This window comes from Podarcis muralis, chromosome 14, assembly GCF_964188315.1.
Source record: "Podarcis muralis chromosome 14, rPodMur119.hap1.1, whole genome shotgun sequence".
Lineage (NCBI taxonomy): Eukaryota > Metazoa > Chordata > Lepidosauria > Squamata > Lacertidae > Podarcis > Podarcis muralis.
Genome location: NC_135668.1, coordinates 46,376,777 through 46,394,720, shown reverse-complemented (window position 1 = coordinate 46,394,720; position 17,944 = coordinate 46,376,777). Strand labels below are relative to the sequence as shown.

The 17,944-nt window shown below is 47.6% G+C and overlaps 1 protein-coding gene across 1 annotated transcript; it reads left to right on the top strand.

Moving 5' to 3' along the window:
* Positions 1-1,756: 1,756 nt before the first annotated feature.
* Positions 1,757-15,557, top strand: PTX4 (pentraxin 4). Its single transcript, XM_028706904.2, has 3 exons — positions 1,757-2,284; positions 9,348-10,155; positions 11,424-15,557. Exons 1-3 carry the CDS (start codon positions 2,129-2,131, stop codon positions 12,062-12,064), a joined length of 1,605 nt encoding a protein of 534 aa, XP_028562737.2. The 5' UTR covers positions 1,757-2,128; the 3' UTR covers positions 12,065-15,557.
* The last annotated feature ends 2,387 nt before the right edge of the window (positions 15,558-17,944 follow it).

Below are 17,944 nucleotides of genomic sequence, written 5' to 3'. Positions count from 1 at the left end.
AGCACATTTTGTTCTCTTTGTAGCCCCTGGATAAACACAAGGTATTGAACCAAGTTTCAGATAGCAAAGGATTGCAACATTCTGAACCGTGCAAAAATGCCAACTCTGCCCAATTTTGCTACCTGTGGACCAGCTGAGCAGGTTGCTGAAAGCTGGCCCTCATTCCTTGTGCTCAAAGCCAAGCATTCCCATTTTCCATCCAAGGGCCATGTTCCTCAGTAGGCAGACTTCTGGGGGCCACATTCCACTGGTGTGGGGAGGCAAGAGAGGTGACTCTTATCTTTGTACAGGAGGCTATATGATCAGCCCTTCAGCCGTAGAGTCCAAACAACAAAAATCGGAAGTTTCTTCACCTCCACTTTTCCATCCAGTTCAAGGACACATTCCAGCAAGGCCAAAAGAGGCAAGCTGGAGGAAGCTGTGGAGCGGGGCCTGTGGAGAGTCCCAAAGGCTGTATGGGAAGCCTTAATGAGCCACATTTAGTCCCCAGACCTGAGGTCCCCCTCCCCTGGATTAGACGGTGGCATTTGCCTCTTTGGAAAGGCAAGCGTTTCTCCCAGATGACCTGTTTAATGAGTATTCAGCCTGATTTGTTTGTGGGGAGATTAGATAATGCTGCATCAAGCAGCTGTTATCTCACACTTTCCGGCAAATTGTCCTGTCAACTTTCCTGAGTGGGAAAAATCCACTTCGGGGGGGTGAGAGGAGTTAGTTTTGCAAGAGCTCCGAATCAGCCTTATTGGCACACTCTGAATTTACTGAATGCAGTGGTACCTTGGTTGTCAAACCTACGACTCCCAGAACCGTTCAAAAACCAAGGCGCGGCTTCCGATTGGCTGCAAGAGCTTCCTGCACTCAAGCGGAAGCCATGTCAGATGTTCAGCTTCCAAAAAAGTTCTCAAACCGAACACTTACTTCCGGGTTTGCAGCGTTTGGGAGCCGATTTGTTCAGGAGCCAAGCCTTTCGGGAACCAAGGTACCACTGTAAATGCATACCTTCCAGGTGCCCAGGAACAAACAGGACATCCCATTTCCCCCCGCACAAGATCTCAGTGGCCATTTTGGGCGCTGTGCTCTCACACGGTGCAATCGCCCTGAAAAAACTCCCGGGGGGGTGTTGCAACATCACACAGCCCCCCCCAAAGCATATGTTTCTGGGTGCTGTGTAAGATCTTTCCCTGAGAAAAGGGGAGAGCAAGGTGCAGGTCACATGACCCACCCAGGAGCCCACCCCGGAAGACACATGTCCTTGTTTTACTTCAGAAAAAGTTGGTAATATATATACAGTGGACGCTCGGGTTGCGAACATGATCTGTGTGGGATGCACGTTCGCAACCCACAGCGTCCGCAACCTGCAGTGGTGTGTCTGCGCATGTGTGGGTTGTGATTTGGCGCTTCTGCACATGCGCAAAGCGTGATTTAGTGCTTCTGCACATGCGCGACTGCCGAAACCCAGAAGTAACCCGTTCCAGTATTTCCAGGTTTCGGCCGTCTGTAACCCAAAAAAACGCAACCTGAAGCGTCTGTAACCCGAGGTATGACTGTGTGTGTGTGTGTGTGTGTGTGTGAGAGAGAGAGAGAGAGAGAGAGAGAGAGAGAATATAAAGACTGAGGGCACAAGGAGAAGGGGATGACAAAGGACAAGATGGTTGGATAGTGTTCTCAAAGCTACTAACATTAGTTTGACCAAACTGTGGGAGGCAGTGGAAGACAGGAGTGCCTGGCATGCTCTGGTCCATGGGGTCACGAAGAGTCGGACACAACTAAACAACATATGAATGACATAAGCAGCCAACTTAATGACCAGGCTTCTCCTGATTTCCAGGTCCTGGAAGGAACTCCAAAAACCAAGCCAGGTTCTCCCTCCCCCAGGCAATGTCTCCACGCGGCTGCCAAGCTCTGAGACTAAACTTGGCTTCTTGGGAATGCCAGAGAAGTCTGTGGAACTCATCTATTCTGAGAACAAACTAGGGTCTCTTTTTAGCTTGGTGGGAGGACCTTGGGCTTCTAGAAGCAAAGGAAGGGATCTCAGCAGTCGCTTTCTGAATAGTGTAGTGTTAAGAGGGGGACTCTTCTACAGACGCTGAACCCTGTCTTCTGTGTTCCCACCTAGAGCATCACCCCAAAGATGTGTGCGGCTCTTGGGATGCTGGGAACACGGAAAATGTTGTCCGTCTTCATGATCCTTGCCGCTGTCTGTCTTCAGGGCACCTTGGTCCAGCAGCCTGGGACAGCGGAGCGAAGGAAGCTATTCTTCGAAAGGTTTAGACGACTAGAAGAGCAGGTGAGCCTGGCATGGATTGTCATTATCATAAATTCACCAAATAATGTTCTTGATTCTGGACTCTGGAATTTGCTGACAGTCTAATCTGGGGTGGATGCAACCTGTTAAACTCATTCGAAAACTAAAATCCAAATCTGATCATTCAAAATTCCACAAATATTTAATTTGTTCCAGACTTCAAATTAAACCACAAGAGTTTTCCCCTTTTTTATGTACAAGGTTTTGTTACCCTTATTCCCATCTCGCCATAACATTTATTTTAGCTCAGTAAAACTAAAATGGTTGAATTGCACAACGTTTTGAAAAACCAGCTTCTTAATTATTGGTATTCATGCCTTTTGGACATGTAGATCGTGTATCAGGTATTTTTCCATACAAAGTTTGTTTGCTTTTCAAAATTAAGATGCTAGGTTTCTTACCATCCCTTCACAGTGAGTTCCCAGGGCAGGAGACAATAATATATACCGGTAATATACAGTTACGAAAACAGATAAAACAATTACAGTTATAAAAAACAACAACTAGTGAAATCATTCCAGCCAGAACAGAACAGTAAGTTCTGTGCGGGTTGCTCAGAATAAAAACAAGCTACCAGGGTCTTTGTTCTTCATCAAAGGCTGGAAATTAATTTTTTCCCATTTTATACCTTTGATTTGAACTTAGCATTATTCCTGGCGCTGGTAGATATTGCTCTAATAAAATATCCAGGTTATCTTTGAGGTGCTCTTTTGCTCTGCCTTGATATTCCCAGAATGACTTCTTGTTGGACTCAGCCTTTTTACCTGTTAATTTCTCAAGAGAGCTACTTTGTAGTTAGATTTCTAGCTAATATTTGTTTGGGTTTCTCCAGTACCCTTCTGCAGGCAACACCAGGCAGTTTGTATTTAAAAGAAGATCTAAAACAATAACCACCTAAGAAAATAACCGTGCAGGATTTACGCAAAGCATAGTGGCACAAGGTGTCGCTTCTGAGATATACGTGCACTATATGAGCTTATTATATGAACTCTGCCATTGACACTCAGTGGCTTCAAGTTACAAGAAAGGAGATTCCGACTCAATATCAGGAACAATCTCCCTCAGGAAGTGGTGGACTCTCCTTCCTTGGAGGTTTTTAAGCAGAGGTTGGATGGCCATCTGTCAGGGGTGCTTTAGCTGAGATTCCTGCATTGCAGGGGGTTGGACTAGATGACCCTCAGGGTCCCTTCCAACTCCACAACTCTATGATTCTAGGATGAAGACTGGGAGAACCCCCTTGGGAGTCTTCTCCCACATGGGACCAGAGTCCTAAATACAGTAGACGCTCGGGTTGTGAACGTGATCTGTGCGGGAGGCACATTCGCAACCCGCAGTGCCGCATCTGCGCACACACTGGTTGCAATTTGGCGCTTATGCGCAAAGCATGATTTAGCGCTTCTGCACCTGCGCGACCACCAAAACCCTGAAGTAACCCGTTCCGGTACTTCCGGGTTTCAGCGCCTTGGTTTCTGAACAGCTTAGTTGTCAAGCAAATTAGCTCCCGAACGCCACAAACCCAGAAGTAAGTGTTCTGGTTTGCGAATGTTTTTTGGAAGCGGAACATCCGACGTGGCTTCCAATTGAGTGCAGGAAGCTCTTGCAGCCAATCGGAAGCCGCACCTTGCCTTTTGAACGGTTTCGGGAGCCGAACGGATTCTCAGAACGGACTACTGCAATGCATTCTACATGGGGCTACCTTTGAAGGTGACCCGGAAACTGCAATTAATCCAGAATGCGGCAGCTAGACTGGTGAGTGGGAGTGGCTGCCGGGACCACATAACACCGGTTCTGAGAGATCTGCATTGGCTCCCAGTACGTTTCCGAGCACAATTCAAAGTGTTGGTGCTGACATTTAAAGCCCTAAACGGTCTTGGTCCTGTATACCTGGAGGAGCGTCTCCACCCCCATCGTTCAGCCCGGACACTGAGGTCCAGCTCCGAGGGCCTTCCGGCAGTTCCCTCATTGCGAGAAGTAAGGTTACAGGGAACCAGACAGAGGGCCTTCTCGGTAGTGGCACCCACCCTGTGGAACACCCTCCCTTCAGATCTGAAGGAAATAAGTAGCTATCCTATCTTTAAAAGACATCTGAAGGCAGCCCTGTTCAGTGAAGTTTTTAACATTTAACGCAGTATTGTTTTTAATACTTGATTGGGAGCCGCCCAGAGTGGCTGGGGAAACTCAGCCAGATAGGCGGGGTATAAATAATAAATTATTATTATTATTATTATTATTATTATTATTATTATTATTATTAAGTTCTAGAACTGTATCACAAAACCAATGGATCCATTTGAACCGAGATGAAATGAAAACCGTTATGGTTCACGGGGGAAAGAGAGCTTGCTAAATAGCACCAGTACAGTCACACCTCAGGTTACAGACACTTCAGGTTGCGTTTTTTCGGGTTGTGGACCACCGAAACCTAGAAGTACTGGAATGGGTTACTTCCGGGTTTCGGCGGTTGCGCATGCGCAGAAACGCTAAATCACGCTTTGCGCATGCACAAAAGCACTGTGGGTTGCAAACCCGCGTGGATCAGGTTCGCAACCCAAGCATCCACTGTACCAGTAAAGACAAGGCCAGGAGTCCAAATGGGGAGAGGCAGTGGGTGTTGTGGTGTGAGTTGTCTGCCCAGCAACCAGCTATAACAGGCGCTGATAAATAAAGCAATTGATTCTTGAGAGGCACCCTTTCCAGGACTAGCAGGGAAGAGTCCCAATTTAGAGAAATGAAAGGGAGCGTTGTTGGGTGGGAGGTGCTGTTCTATCTTCAGATGGGGCAAACACCCATCCTTGCAGGCCCTCTGGCGCTACTGAGATAATAGCGATAACTCGCTGCTGTGGTCAAAGCAGGAGACATCTGTTTGCAGTCCTTGCCTCTGTGATGCTCAAGAGAATGCACCCGCCAAAAATAGTGGAATCGGCAGCTGGCGGCAAAGAAGTCTGGGTGCCACTCCAGTCGCCATGATTCATTAGGCGTGGGGGTCATGTTTCCCTTTAAAAGTTAGTGGGAGTAGCTGCTGTTGTGATATCTATCCAGCCTTTGGCAGCCCTGCTAGGATTAGCCCATAACCTCTTGCCAGCAACCACAAGTGTGTGTTAGATTGTGCTTTATTATTATTCATAATAAACTGAGGCAGCGTACACACCATCCGTTGAAGCACACAGTTTCCCATAAAGAATCTGGGGGAACCTTAGTTTGTCAGCGGTGCTGGGAATTGTAGCTTTGTGAGGGAGTAAACTGCAGTTCCCGGCATTTTCTGGGGGGAAGCTAAGTGATTAAGTGGATGGCCTAGAGCAGCTGGGGCAACTCAGGCAGATGGGTGGGTTACAAATTATTATTATTATTATTATTATTATTATTATTATTGTTATTATTATTACCATTATCATCATTATGATCAGTGCTTTTTTTCTTAAGAAATGTTTAGGGGTACTCTCATTTGACTCAAGAAAACCACCATTTTATAGTTCAAATTGGGGAAAATAAATAAATTAATGGACAAAAGTACAAAGATTCACAAAATGTTTAGGAGTATGCATACCCCTACATACCCCCAGAAAAAAGCACTGATGACGGTGGTGGTGATTATGGCAGCCTGTCTGCATTTTACAGGGAAGCCTTTTAATGTGCAATGTTTTTTTATGTTTTTATACATGTTGGAAACTGCCCAGAGTGGCTGGGGCAACCCAGTCAGATAGGTGGGGTACAAATAATAGAATTATATTTCTATTGTTATTGTTTTTACTAGAATGGGAGCAAATGAACAAGAGCTGCCTTTTCACCCCCTTCGTTTTCCCCACAGCAATATTTCATGGTGTCAGGGGTTCAGGAGCAGAGGGACAGGAAAGGGAGGAATTAGAGACCGAGGGAGAGGAATCCGAGGGAGAGGTCAGCGATGATAGCCGTCCGAGGTCTCTAAGTCTCTCCAGCGAATCAGAGGATTCACAGAAAGGGGCTCCCGTGATCAGAGCTAGGGGGTTGCCAGAGGGAACACCTCAGGAAGGAGGGGCCAGAGGGGACTCAGAGAGCAGCAGCTGGAAATCGGGACCAGCTTCCCCACCGGAGAGCAGTAGAGGGGAGGAGCCCCAGGCATCGGCAGCAGGCAGCTTTCCGTCAGCGGAAGGACATGAGTCAGGGTTAGCCACGCCTGCATCAGAGAGCGAGGAAACGGTCAAAAGGAAGGTCAGGGGCAGCGCGCGCGCGCCAAGTTCAAATGTACAAGAGGGTGGCGCAATGAGCAGCCCGGAGAGGGAGCCGGGTCCCAAAGCCCGCCGAAGAGAGGGGGAGGAGTCCGAGGGGTCCGCATCCGAGGCGTCCAGGAAGGAAGGCACCCCGGGGGGTAGTAGGACCCAGAGGCGGAAGGAGAAACGCAGAAGGTGGAGTAAGGCTAGAGTCTTAAACTGGTGTACAGGGGGCGGAGACTCAGACGAGGCTTCGCTGGTCTAGGGTCTAGACGTAGAGACGCACGCTAGGGTTTGAAAATGGGAACTAAACTTCAATAAAGACTTTTGTACAGTTCTGCTGGCTAGCGTTGGTCTTCTGTGAGCTGGGACCTGGAGGCAGTCTCTGACACATGGATAAGGTGAAATTCTTGGGGGCAGGCAGGGGATTATTGCAGTGGCCAGCCACATCCCCGCCAACAGTCAAACCTAAAGATGGCCCTGCGCAGATGCACAAAGCATTAAAAAAAAAATCAAGATTCCTTATTGTTGAATAGTGGGTAGACATGGCAGACGACACAGCGATTTCTCCAAAGCAGCTCTTTATTTTGTAAGCTGGAACAGAAACTGAACCGCAAACAGCTCAGCTGGCCTGCTTTTATAGGCAGCCGGCTGTCAACATTGTAGCAACAACAACCCAGGGTTTCCCCGCCTAAAATAACTGAGGTGGACCTGAGTGAAAACTATCTACAGCATCCCCCTGCTGGCCCAGGGTGAGAAAATCAGTACATAACACCTATGCTCCATTCCTCTCCGTGTTTCCTCCTGACCAGGGCCCTGCCCTCTGCCTGCCCCCCAGAGCTGGTGCATCAACCTCTCCTCCTTGCCTGCTCTCGAGTTGCCATTATGAGCTGCCCAAGGGAGGAGGCCAGTAGCAGAGGCCATGGAGAGGCAACGGGATAAGATCTCACAGCCGCTGCCACTGCAGCCGCTACTGCTGCCTGGGACAAACGCCGTCTCATCCTCCTTCCTGAGCTTGGTGGGGGAAATCGGGACATTCTGGGATCAAATCAGAAGCCAGGAAGGCTTTCAAAATTCCCAGACTGTCCCTGGAAAATCCAGGACACTTGGAAGGTGTGCGGCCACCATCTTGCTTTCCCCAGAAAGCTCTGTTCTGAGGTGCTGTTTTGAATTTGAGCCCCACGTCAGGCAAAATATTCATGCAATGCAAGGTTGTTGGACTAGATGACTCTCGTGGTCTCTCCTGATTCTATGATTTTAAGTTCATCTCACTGGAGACCATTAGCCCGAGTTATTGACCTAACCCAAGGGTGTCACAAGCTTGTGACGATTACAGTCTCCATAACCATTTACCTATTGATTTCCAGAGGGTTGGGGGACCTTTGGCCCTCCAGATGTTGCTGGACTACAACTCCCATCGTCCCTGACCATTGGTCATGCTGGCCAGAGGCTGATGGCGAGTCAGAGCTCAGCCGCACCTCCAGGGCACCAGGATTCCAATTCCTGGCCTATCAGGAACTCACAAATTTTGAGGAACTTTTGAAGCTTCCCCAAGGGAGCTTGTCAGCTAGGAAATAATGACGTGAAGCGTTTTGGATCAGAAATAGCAAAACAAGCCCGTTAATGTGTATAAGTCACTCGTGAATGGTTTCCAGTTAACACTATAAATAACGGCAGCCCTTACTGTAGAGATATAAATAGAGTTGAGTGAATTCATGGGCTCCAAGGAGTCCAGTGGAAAAATGTAACCCTGCCTCCAGATCCTAAGATCTCGCTCAACCCATTTCACAAGCGCGCATCAGACTGGGAGTGACCTCAATAAGTCTGCTCTGTCCAGCTCCATCTCTTTTCATGACATTTTGGAGCTACTTCTATGTTCGGCACCATGCACATGTGTGCAATTGTGCATCGTTCAGACGCGCCTAAACTGGGAGCGGCCTGTGCAGTGGTACTTTGGGTTAAGTACTTAATTTGTTCCGGAGGTCCATTCTTAACCTGAAACTGTTCTTAACCTGAAGCACCACTTTAGCTAATGGGGCTTCCCGCTGCTGCCGCGCCGCCGGAGCACGATTTCTGTTCTCATCCTGAAGCAAAGTTCTTAACCTGAAGCACTATTTCTGGGTAGTGGAGTCTGTAACCTGAAGCGTCTGTAACCTGAAGCATCTGTAACCCGAGGTACCACTGTACTTGGCTGGACAACCGCACTGCAAAATGGGGAGAATTTTGAAGGAGGGCTGCATTTTGGCTTGCAGCTTGCTTCCAAAATTGCAAATTAAGTCGGCTTGCCTTTCAATGCAAGCTGCATCAAATTTCTCCCCTGTTCCTATCTGGAGATAGTGCTGGGGGCCAGATAGAAAGTACTTAAGGGCCACCTTTCGTTCTCTGCCCCTTCCCTCAACCCTTTGCTGATGCAAGTCTGGATCTGCAGTGTGCCTCACATTCCTCAGCCTCTCTAGGAGTCCTCCAGAAACCTAACTGGGTGAAATATACTCGGAGTCGAGAATGGATTTCATGCTCTTTATTCAGCTCATAGTGGTGAGGAGGAATGGAAGTTCCCCCAGAATGTCTGCTTTATATACATTATTTACACAATGGGCCCCACGTGATTGGCTAATTCTGGGATTCACCTGTAGGCCAGTCAGGTTGCAGATTCACTTCTACCTGGAGCTGGATTGGGTGGCTCCTGTGGACCAATCAGACTGCTGCATTCTGGGTCCTATTGTTCTAGGACCAATCAGACTGCTGCATTCTGAATCCTATTGTTCTAGGACCAATCAGACTGCTGCATTTTGGATCCTATTCAACTCAGTACATAACACTGGGTTTTTCTCCATTCCCCCCTCACCCTAACTGTTTTCCAGTTCCGGCGGTTCCAGGAGGTCACCCTGACGCGCCTTCAGGAGATCGCTGGGAATTACAACGTCTCCTACAACATCGACACCAAGTTTGAGCAGCTGCTGAGCAAGCACCAGGGCCTGGAGTCCGCTGCCAACGAGAGCCACGCAGCTACGCAAGAGGAGCTGAGCCACTTGAAAGCTCTGGTGAAGAAGCTGCAGAACAAGGGCAAGAAGCAAGACTCGAAGTTGGGGGCCCTGGAAGAAGCCTTGCGCGAGAGGGACCGCGAGAAGGAGGCAGAGGTGCAGCAGGAGCGAGCGCTCCTGGCCAACTTAACCCAAGAAGTCGAGAGCCATCGAGAGGACACCCAGGCCGTGCACGCTGGCCACAGGGTCCTCCAGAAAGCCCTGGAGAGTCTTCAGGATGCCCTCAAAAGCCAGGGGAGCAAGCTAGATGAGCTGGAGCAGCAGCTGAAGAACCCCACGCACAATGAGGTCCTTCTGCCGAACCCCCTAACTGCGGCTCAGCTGCTGAACCGGGTCCCCCAAGAGCAGGAACCAGAGGCGGCCGGCGGGCAGAACCCTACCGTGAAAAAGCTCCATGGGAAGCATCGCCAGAGGAAGAAACTGCTCCAGGAGAGCACACGGCTTGCAGCCCAGTCCAGAGGGCTGCAGAGTGGACCCCCTCCGGGTCAGGAAGCTCCCCAGCGGCAGGAGGCAGAAGCGGAACAGCCTCATCCGCCGGAGCCACAAGCGCTCAGGCAACAGCAAGCGGTCGTAGACAAGGCCCCTGAAGAGCAGTCGCAGTCAGAGGCGCCTCGGAAACCAGGGACAAGTACGTGGAGATGAGCTGAACCAGGTTTATCCTGCCGGAATGGCCCTGCTAAGCTACCCAGAGGTGGTAATAGCAGCAGTGCTGTATAGTCGATAGCCATTGGTAGCTTGAAGTAGACTTGGGAGATGGCTCAGTCAGTAGAACATGAGATTCTTAACCTCAGTGCCGTGGGTTTGAGCCCAACGTTGGGCGAAAGATTCCTGCGTTGCAGGGGGTTGGATTAGATGACCCTCATGGTCTCTTCCAACTCGACAGTTCAATTATTCCCTTATCACCTTTGGTCTTTGGAACCTCTCTCCTGGAGTATCTTCCCAGAGAGGGAACAATTCGGGTCCCATCCACACCATACATTTAAAGCATTCATTCGGACATATCCAGGCATCTGCCCACTTCATGCCGTTATTAAAGCTATAGCTAACGGCTTTAAAAAAAAGGTAAAGGACCCCTGACAGTTAAGTCCAGTCGCGAACGACTCTGGGGTTGCGGCACTCATCTCGCTTTACTGGCCGAGGGAGCCGATGTTTGTCTGCAGACCGTTTTTCCAGGTCATGTGGCTAGCATGACTAAGCCGCTTCTAGCAAAACCAGAGCAGCGCACGGAAACGCTGTTTACCTTCCCGCCGGAGTGGTACCTATTTATCTACTTGCACTTTGAGGTGCTTTTGAACTGCTAGGTTGGCAGGAGCAGGGCCCGAGCAACGGGAGCTCACCCCATTATGGGGATTCGAACTGCCTACCTTCCGATCGGCAAGCCCTAAGCTCAGTGGTTTAGACCAATGATCCATAGATAATATAAATAATACTGGCAACAAAGGGCATTCATGACATGTACCTCTAGAGAGGGTAAATTTTTCTTATGAGCATCCATTGGCCGAGTTATGAGCTGAGAGAGTATGCAGAATCTATACTTACCCTTTGTCTAACTATTGGACTACATCCCCATAGTTCCAATATTGTTTTTAAAATGGCCATTTAATGTGGTCAAATGCTTTTTCAGTGTCCATAAAAAAGAAATGCTCCCATTCTTTTGATTTTTAAACCATGTAAATAACTTTTATGAATTTACTTATGCTCTGAGCCATTCTTCTGCCTCTTGCAAAGCCTAATTTTTCAACATATTGATAAAATTTCACAAATAATTGAAATGTTGGTCCTTATCTTTATATCTCAGATGAGCAGTGCTATTGGTCTCGGGCAGGGACAGTTCCCAGATTTGGCATATGTTAAACTTGTAGGCTTGATTGCCTCTTTCTCTCTCTTTCCCCACAGTCTGCAACGTGGATTCCATGCTGTTTTTCCCTAACGCTTCCACAGAGAACTTTGCCACGTTCACACCAGGTTTCCAGGCTGGCCTGCTTGAACTGAGCCTCTGCAGCTGGGTGAGCACCAGTGCCAACTACCTGGGCACCATCCTGTCCTATGCCACTGAGGATAATGACAATAAGCTGGTACTCCACGGCCGCGATGCTGCACCCCGGAACTCCATCCACTTTGTCATTGGCGACCCTGCTTTTCGGGAGCTGCCGGTGGGACGGATCTTGGATGGCAAGTGGCACCACATCTGTGTCATCTGGTCCTCCATCCAGGGGCGATACTGGTTCTATGTGGACAGGAGGTTGGCTTCCATGGGCTCCAAGTTCCAGAAGGGCTACGAGATTCCCCTCAAAGGGTCTCTTGTACTGGGTCAGGAACAAGACACAATGGGTGGTGGGTTCGAACCCTCGGAGTCTTTTGTGGGCTACCTGGCCGGCCTTGCCATATGGGATCGTGCGCTCTCACCTGGAGAGGTCTCGGGCATCGCCATCGGGAGAGGCCTGCCCCGTGGCACAATCTTCACCCTGGCAAACATCTCTGCCCTCCACGGAGTGCTGCAGAAGGTGAACTGCACTTGCCTCGAACACTGCCTGTAATTCTCCCCATTTCATACCCACACAGGGCAACCTGCAACCCAGGCAGCTAGGATGAGCTTGGGAGCAGGGTGGGGTTGGGGCGCCGCTTCTCCTGAAGTATAATGTGGCAAAGGTATTTTTGAAGGACGCTGTGGCCACCTCGGAGGCAGATAGCTCCCGCCTCCGCCAGCAGCAGGTTCAGAAGCCAGCAAGAAAGAGATAAATGAGCTCTCAGCAAACAGCACAATGGATGGGAACTCAACTCAGCACTGTCTATTCAGAACGCAGTTTACACCACAAAGTGTTGGTGATCGTTCCCTTCCCTGCCGTTTAGCTCTCCGGTACCTGCCCTTGCAATTTCCTCCCTCCAGCCCCTTTGATAGTCTCTGGTTACTTCCAGCTGACCTGGTTTGAAAGCAAACACCTGGTGCATTTAGTTTGACAAAGCATTGTCCGTCCGGATAGCAAACTCAATCTGGCAGCAGATTAGACAACGTCAGCTAGTTTTTCAGCATCCTTTCTAACTGTTTTATCACGTTGCATCAAGTACTCAATATACCATGGTTTTCCAGTGCATTTGACTATCCTTGCTACTAAAAAGTCTGATTTATTTTTTAAAGTGGGTTTGTTAAGAGCACCAGATCCACTTTAATTGCTGGTATGTGATTGAATCCCACCCGAAAATAGCAGCAGTCCAGATGCTGGAAGTGCCTCCAGCCCTCTGGGCCTCACCTCTGAAGACAGACTTGCCATTTCTCCCCCTCAGCCTTCTGCCGCTTCAGTCCCATTCTGGATTGATTGTAAAAATGGGCAAGCAAGTTTCGAGAACCAAACTGACGTGTTGAGAGTGAAAGCTGGGTAGATCCTGTCCAGTTTTTGGCTATGTACTGCCAATGCATTTTTTGTCCAGTTGCTGAAGTTGCTGAATGGGGCTTGTGCAGGAGGACTTTCTGGTAGCTTGTGCATCATCTTATGTTTCTTTCTTTAATTTTTTTTTTAAATAATAATTTTCAATTACAAAAATCCAATACATGCCACATTATATCAATACCAAATTACCATTCCAATTCAAATATCAATCTATTAAAATGCCAATTACACGTTCTAGATAGCCCCCCGCATGCTAGATTTCAAGGTAAGATAATTTCATTTAATTCTGCTTCCAACGTCTTATTTAATCCAATTACATTTCAATATTCATTTCAATCCCTTATACAAGAGCTACAGTGTTTTGCCTGTGTGTCATCTTATCAATGAAGTGAGCAGTGCGTTTGGATTCCCCACCACAGCCTAGGGCAGGGATGGAATTTGATTTTGCTTGCATTTCGATGAGAAATGGCCCAATTCGAACTTCTCGAACCAATACACGAACTGAAACAGCTATCCTTTGAATTCCATGCTTGTCCGAATTTTCCGATGTGATTCTTTAACCAAACGACGTGTCCGAAAATGCATATACTTAAAGAGTGCATAGAGATGTATACGTAAGTGAAAATAGCATATGACGTTGCATTGCTTTGAGGGGCAGGGGAATGCTTGCCAAAATGGGCATAGTAATCAGAAGAACTGCATGCAAAACTGGTGGATTTTCATGGATTCAACAGCAAAAACCTGCACATTGTTGTGGAAACGTGGAGAACTGAATTTAAGATTGGAAAAATGAGAAACTGAAAAGGACACATTCATCCCTCTGTACCTCAACGCCTGCCCCTGTTTTCTGCCTCCTCTTATCCAGGTATTAGCACTGCAAGATGGATGACTTGAAGACCCCACAATATTTCTCTCCCAGTGGCACAGTGTAGTGATGTTGGCACTTTTCTTTCCCTATGTAAAAAATACATTTGGCAGTCATGCCACTCTGCAGTTTCATAGGGGTGGAGGGGGGGGCATGGCCTTCCAGGGCCGTATTCTGCTCAGAAACTTCCAACCCATGACTCAGAAAGGCTGAATATTTGGCTCAAAAGTACACACGGTGTGAAGAAAAATCAACATCCTCAGATATGCAGATGACACAACCTTGATGGCAGAAAGTGAGGAGGAATTAAAGAACCTTTTAATGAGGGTGAAAGAGGAGAGCGCAAAATATGGTCTGAAGCTCAACATCAAAAAAATTAAGATCATGGCCACTGGGCCCATCACCTCCTGGCAAATAGAAGGGGAAGAAATGGAGGCAGTGAGAGATTTTACTTTCTGGGGGTCCAGGATCACCGCAGATAGTGACAGCAGTCACAAAATTAAAAGACACCTGCTTCTTGGGAGAAGAGCAATGACAAACCTAGACAGCATCTTAAAAAGCAGAGACATCACCTTGCCGACAAAGGTCCGTATAGTTAAAGCTATGGTTTCCCCAATAGTGATGTATGGAAGTGAGAGCTGGGCCATAAAGAAGGCTGATCGCTGAAGAATTGATGCTTTTGAATTATGGTGCTGGAGGAGACTCTTGAGAGTCCCATGGACTGCAAGAAGATCAAACCGATCCATTCTGAAGGAAATCAGCCCTGAGTGCTCACTGGAAGGACAGATCCTGTAGCTGAGGCTCCAATACTTTGGCCACCTCATGAGAAGAGAAGACTCCCTGGAAAAGACCCTGATGCTGGGAAGGATTGAGGGCACAAGGAGAAGGGGAGGACAGAGGACGAGATGGTTGGACAGTGTTCTCGAAGCTACCAGCATGAGTTTGACCAAACTGCGGGAGGCAGTGGAAGACAGGAGTGCCTGGCGTGCTCTGATCCATGGGGTCACGAAGAGTCGGACACTACTAAACGACTAAACAACAACACATGGTGTGCAGTGCATGGATTTTCCTTCCTGATACAGTTAGGGTTTTAAAAAGTAATATTGTTAAATGAAAAGCAGCTGTGAAAAAAGCAGGCCAAGTTGGAAACAGGGGACTTGTGCAGCAAGTGGCTGCTTAACCCGCCTCCCTCTCTCCTTTTGCTGCAGGGGAAAATATACAGGATCCGTCTCTCTCTCCCCTTATGAGCAGAAAAACAGCTGGGGTGAGGCAGGTTTGAGCAGGGAGGAGATAGTAAGTAAATAAAAGGGTTAAGCCAGCCCTCCAGACACCGAGTCTCCTCTCTCTAGTTTAGCCTCCCATTGACTGCTTTTCATTTAAAAAAAATAGTGGAAGGAATCGGGGAACTGCTCATCACATGTAATTTGACTCTTCCTTCCAGCGTTCATCCCCATTCCTTTTAAAAATAGATAACATTCTTGCTTATTGCTCCAAACACATCTGTACTGGAGAGGACCACTAAACGGAAACATCGGCTGCAAATTTAATGTAAAGTCCTACCATGTCTACTGGAAAGTTAGGACTTCATAACTGGCAAAGATAATCCTGAAAGAAATATTGCAATGAGCTCCCTCCAGCTGGATAATTATAATCTTCTCCGAGGTTTTCCACCCATTTTGTACTTCTGTCTGGTTCCAGCCCCGCTGCTCTCTGCTTCCACAGCCCCAAGCCATGTTTAATTTCGCTGTATTGTATAAAGTGAAATACATATTGGAGAGACCCACTATATTCTCCTCTCATTATTGTTGCTCTGGCTTCTATCTGTCGGTTTTTATCTAGCTGTGTTTGGAATACTGTGTACCCTTCTGGTCTCCTCACCTCAGGAAGGATGCTGTAGAATTTGAAAAGCAGAGTAGGAATGAAGAGTTTTCCATATGGAGAAAATTTGCAGCGTCTGGGACTTTTTAGTTTGGAGAAAAGGTGTTGAAGAGGGGACATGACAGAGGTGTACAAAATAATAATAATAATAGATTTTTACTTATACCCCATCCTCCCCGGCCAGAGCCAGGCTCAGGGCGGCTAACACCAATAAAATCACAGTAAAAACATAAGGGGGGGAGGGGGAACCAATTTAATATACAGGTTAAAATGCAATTTAAAATGCAGCCTCGTTTTAAAAGTAGCCGCTAAATCAAGACCATAAGGGGAGGGAAACATAAGGGCCAGACTGAGTCCAAACCAAAGGCCATCTCTCCTAATACTCAAGGGGTGTCCAATGACACCAAACGTTGCAAGATTCGGGACAGATAAAAGGAAGGACATCTTTGCAGAGTGTGGGACTCTTAATCTCAGGGTCGTGGGTTTGAGCCCCACACTGGGGAGAAAGATTCCTACATTGCCGGGGGTTGGACTAGATGATTCCGCGGGGTCCCTTCCAACTCTACAATTCTATGTTTTTATGGAACTCACTCCTGCAGGAGGCAATGAGGGCCACCAACCTAGATGGCTTTCAAAATGAATTAGGTAAATTCATGGAAAGTAGGGCTATTGATGGCTACTAGGCATGAAGGCTCCACAGTGAGACACAGGTTTCCCATCCATTTTCTAAGTAAATATGAATTAACAGCTGTCAAGACAGATCCATCCACTCAGGTCAGGAGTGGGGAACCTGCTACTCTCCAGATGTTGCTGGACTACAACTCCCATCAACCCCAACCAATGGCCGTGTTGGCTAAGGCTGATGGGAGCTGGAGTACAACTAGATCAGGAGAGGCAGAGGTTCCTTCCTTAGCCTTGTTTCCAAAGCCGCTTCTTGTGCTCTTTCCCTCGCCTTTGAGAACGGAGCAAGGTCTGCAGAAAGCAAGTGATTGGAAGGAGAAAAATGGAAGCGAGAGGCAGGAAGGTCAGGTTGGTGTCTTGGTGACTCAGGATCATTCGTCCTGCTGGCTCATGTCCAGTCATTGGACTTTCCACCCTCACCAGGTTTTTCCCAGACAGATGGGTCGGTTCAAAGGAGTTGCTGGGGAGCAGGGAGGCCTCTCGCTTCTGAACAGGAACAAGGTGGTTGGTGGGGGGAATTGATTCAGTTCACATTCAAATCTACGTAATTCATAGCAGTACGTGAACTCAAATACAAAGTAAAGTACAGAAAACACATAAGACTAGGATAAAGCATGCCAAAATGAGCGAAAATAATATGCAAAAGTGTGTTCTATTATGGCAAACGGCTTTGCAAAGATATGCGATTAGTGACAAGTGCATACAAAAATGTGTTAGTTGGGAGAATACACACGAGGACTTTGAAAAATAGTAATTGCAAATGTGGAGAACTAAATTTGAGATGGGGGGGGGAATAAGAAATGGAGAAAAACCCATAGATTGACCCATCCTTCTGCAGCAGCAGGACAGGAGAATGGCTGGCAGATCTTGCGAGCAACAGTGAAGACTCTCAGATTGTGGGTGCATGCATACTATACATTTAAAGCACATTCAAAGCACATTATTTACCTCAAATAATTCCGTGCACTGTAGTTGTGAAGGGCTGCCAGGAGTTTTAACTGAGGGGTAAACTACATTGCCTAGAAGTCATTGAGGGAGGTGGGAATGTGCTTCGAATGTGCTTTAAAACCTATGAGTGCCATTTGAGCGCTGCCTAATTCATTTATGATTTGTAAAATAAAATGCTCTGGGGATTACCCGTGGCTGGCTGGAGCGGGAGACACTCAGAATCTCACAAAACCCTCCAAAGTATATCAAAGTTTCAGATCCTCCAAGCAGGGATTATTTTGGGTGTTCCTATGAATCAGGTTTTGGCAACCTGGTGCCCTCCAGATGTTTGGGGGGGCATCCGGTTGGCGAAGGTTGTCAAGGTATCAGCCACAACTAATCACATCTATAATGGGAGCAGACATAATTCAGGAATAAATCATGCAAAGTTGTCACCTGGCTGGTTTTCTGCATTGAAATTGTCTGTTTCATACCCTCCAACATTTCTCCAGTGAAACTAGGGATGTCCCATTCCATAATGGTAATTTTACTATTTATATACCACATCTCTTCCTAGGTTGCCCCAGCCACTCTGGGCAGCTTCCAACATATATAAAAACATAATAAAACATTAAAAAACTGCCCTATACAAGATTGCCTTCAGACAGCTCGGGGGTTGG

What these genes read in the sequence shown, in the direction of transcription:
- PTX4 (XM_028706904.2), top strand. Translation starts at nt 2,129, where the DNA reads ATGTGTGCGGCTCTTGGGATGCTGGGAACACGGAAAATGTTGTCCGTC. An exon ending in TTAGACGACTAGAAGAGCAG is followed by an intron (nt 2,285 to 9,347) that starts GTGAGCCTGGCA and finishes ACTGTTTTCCAG; the next exon opens with TTCCGGCGGTTCCAGGAGGT. An exon ending in GCCTCGGAAACCAGGGACAA is followed by an intron (nt 10,156 to 11,423) that starts GTACGTGGAGAT and finishes CTTTCCCCACAG; the next exon opens with TCTGCAACGTGGATTCCATG.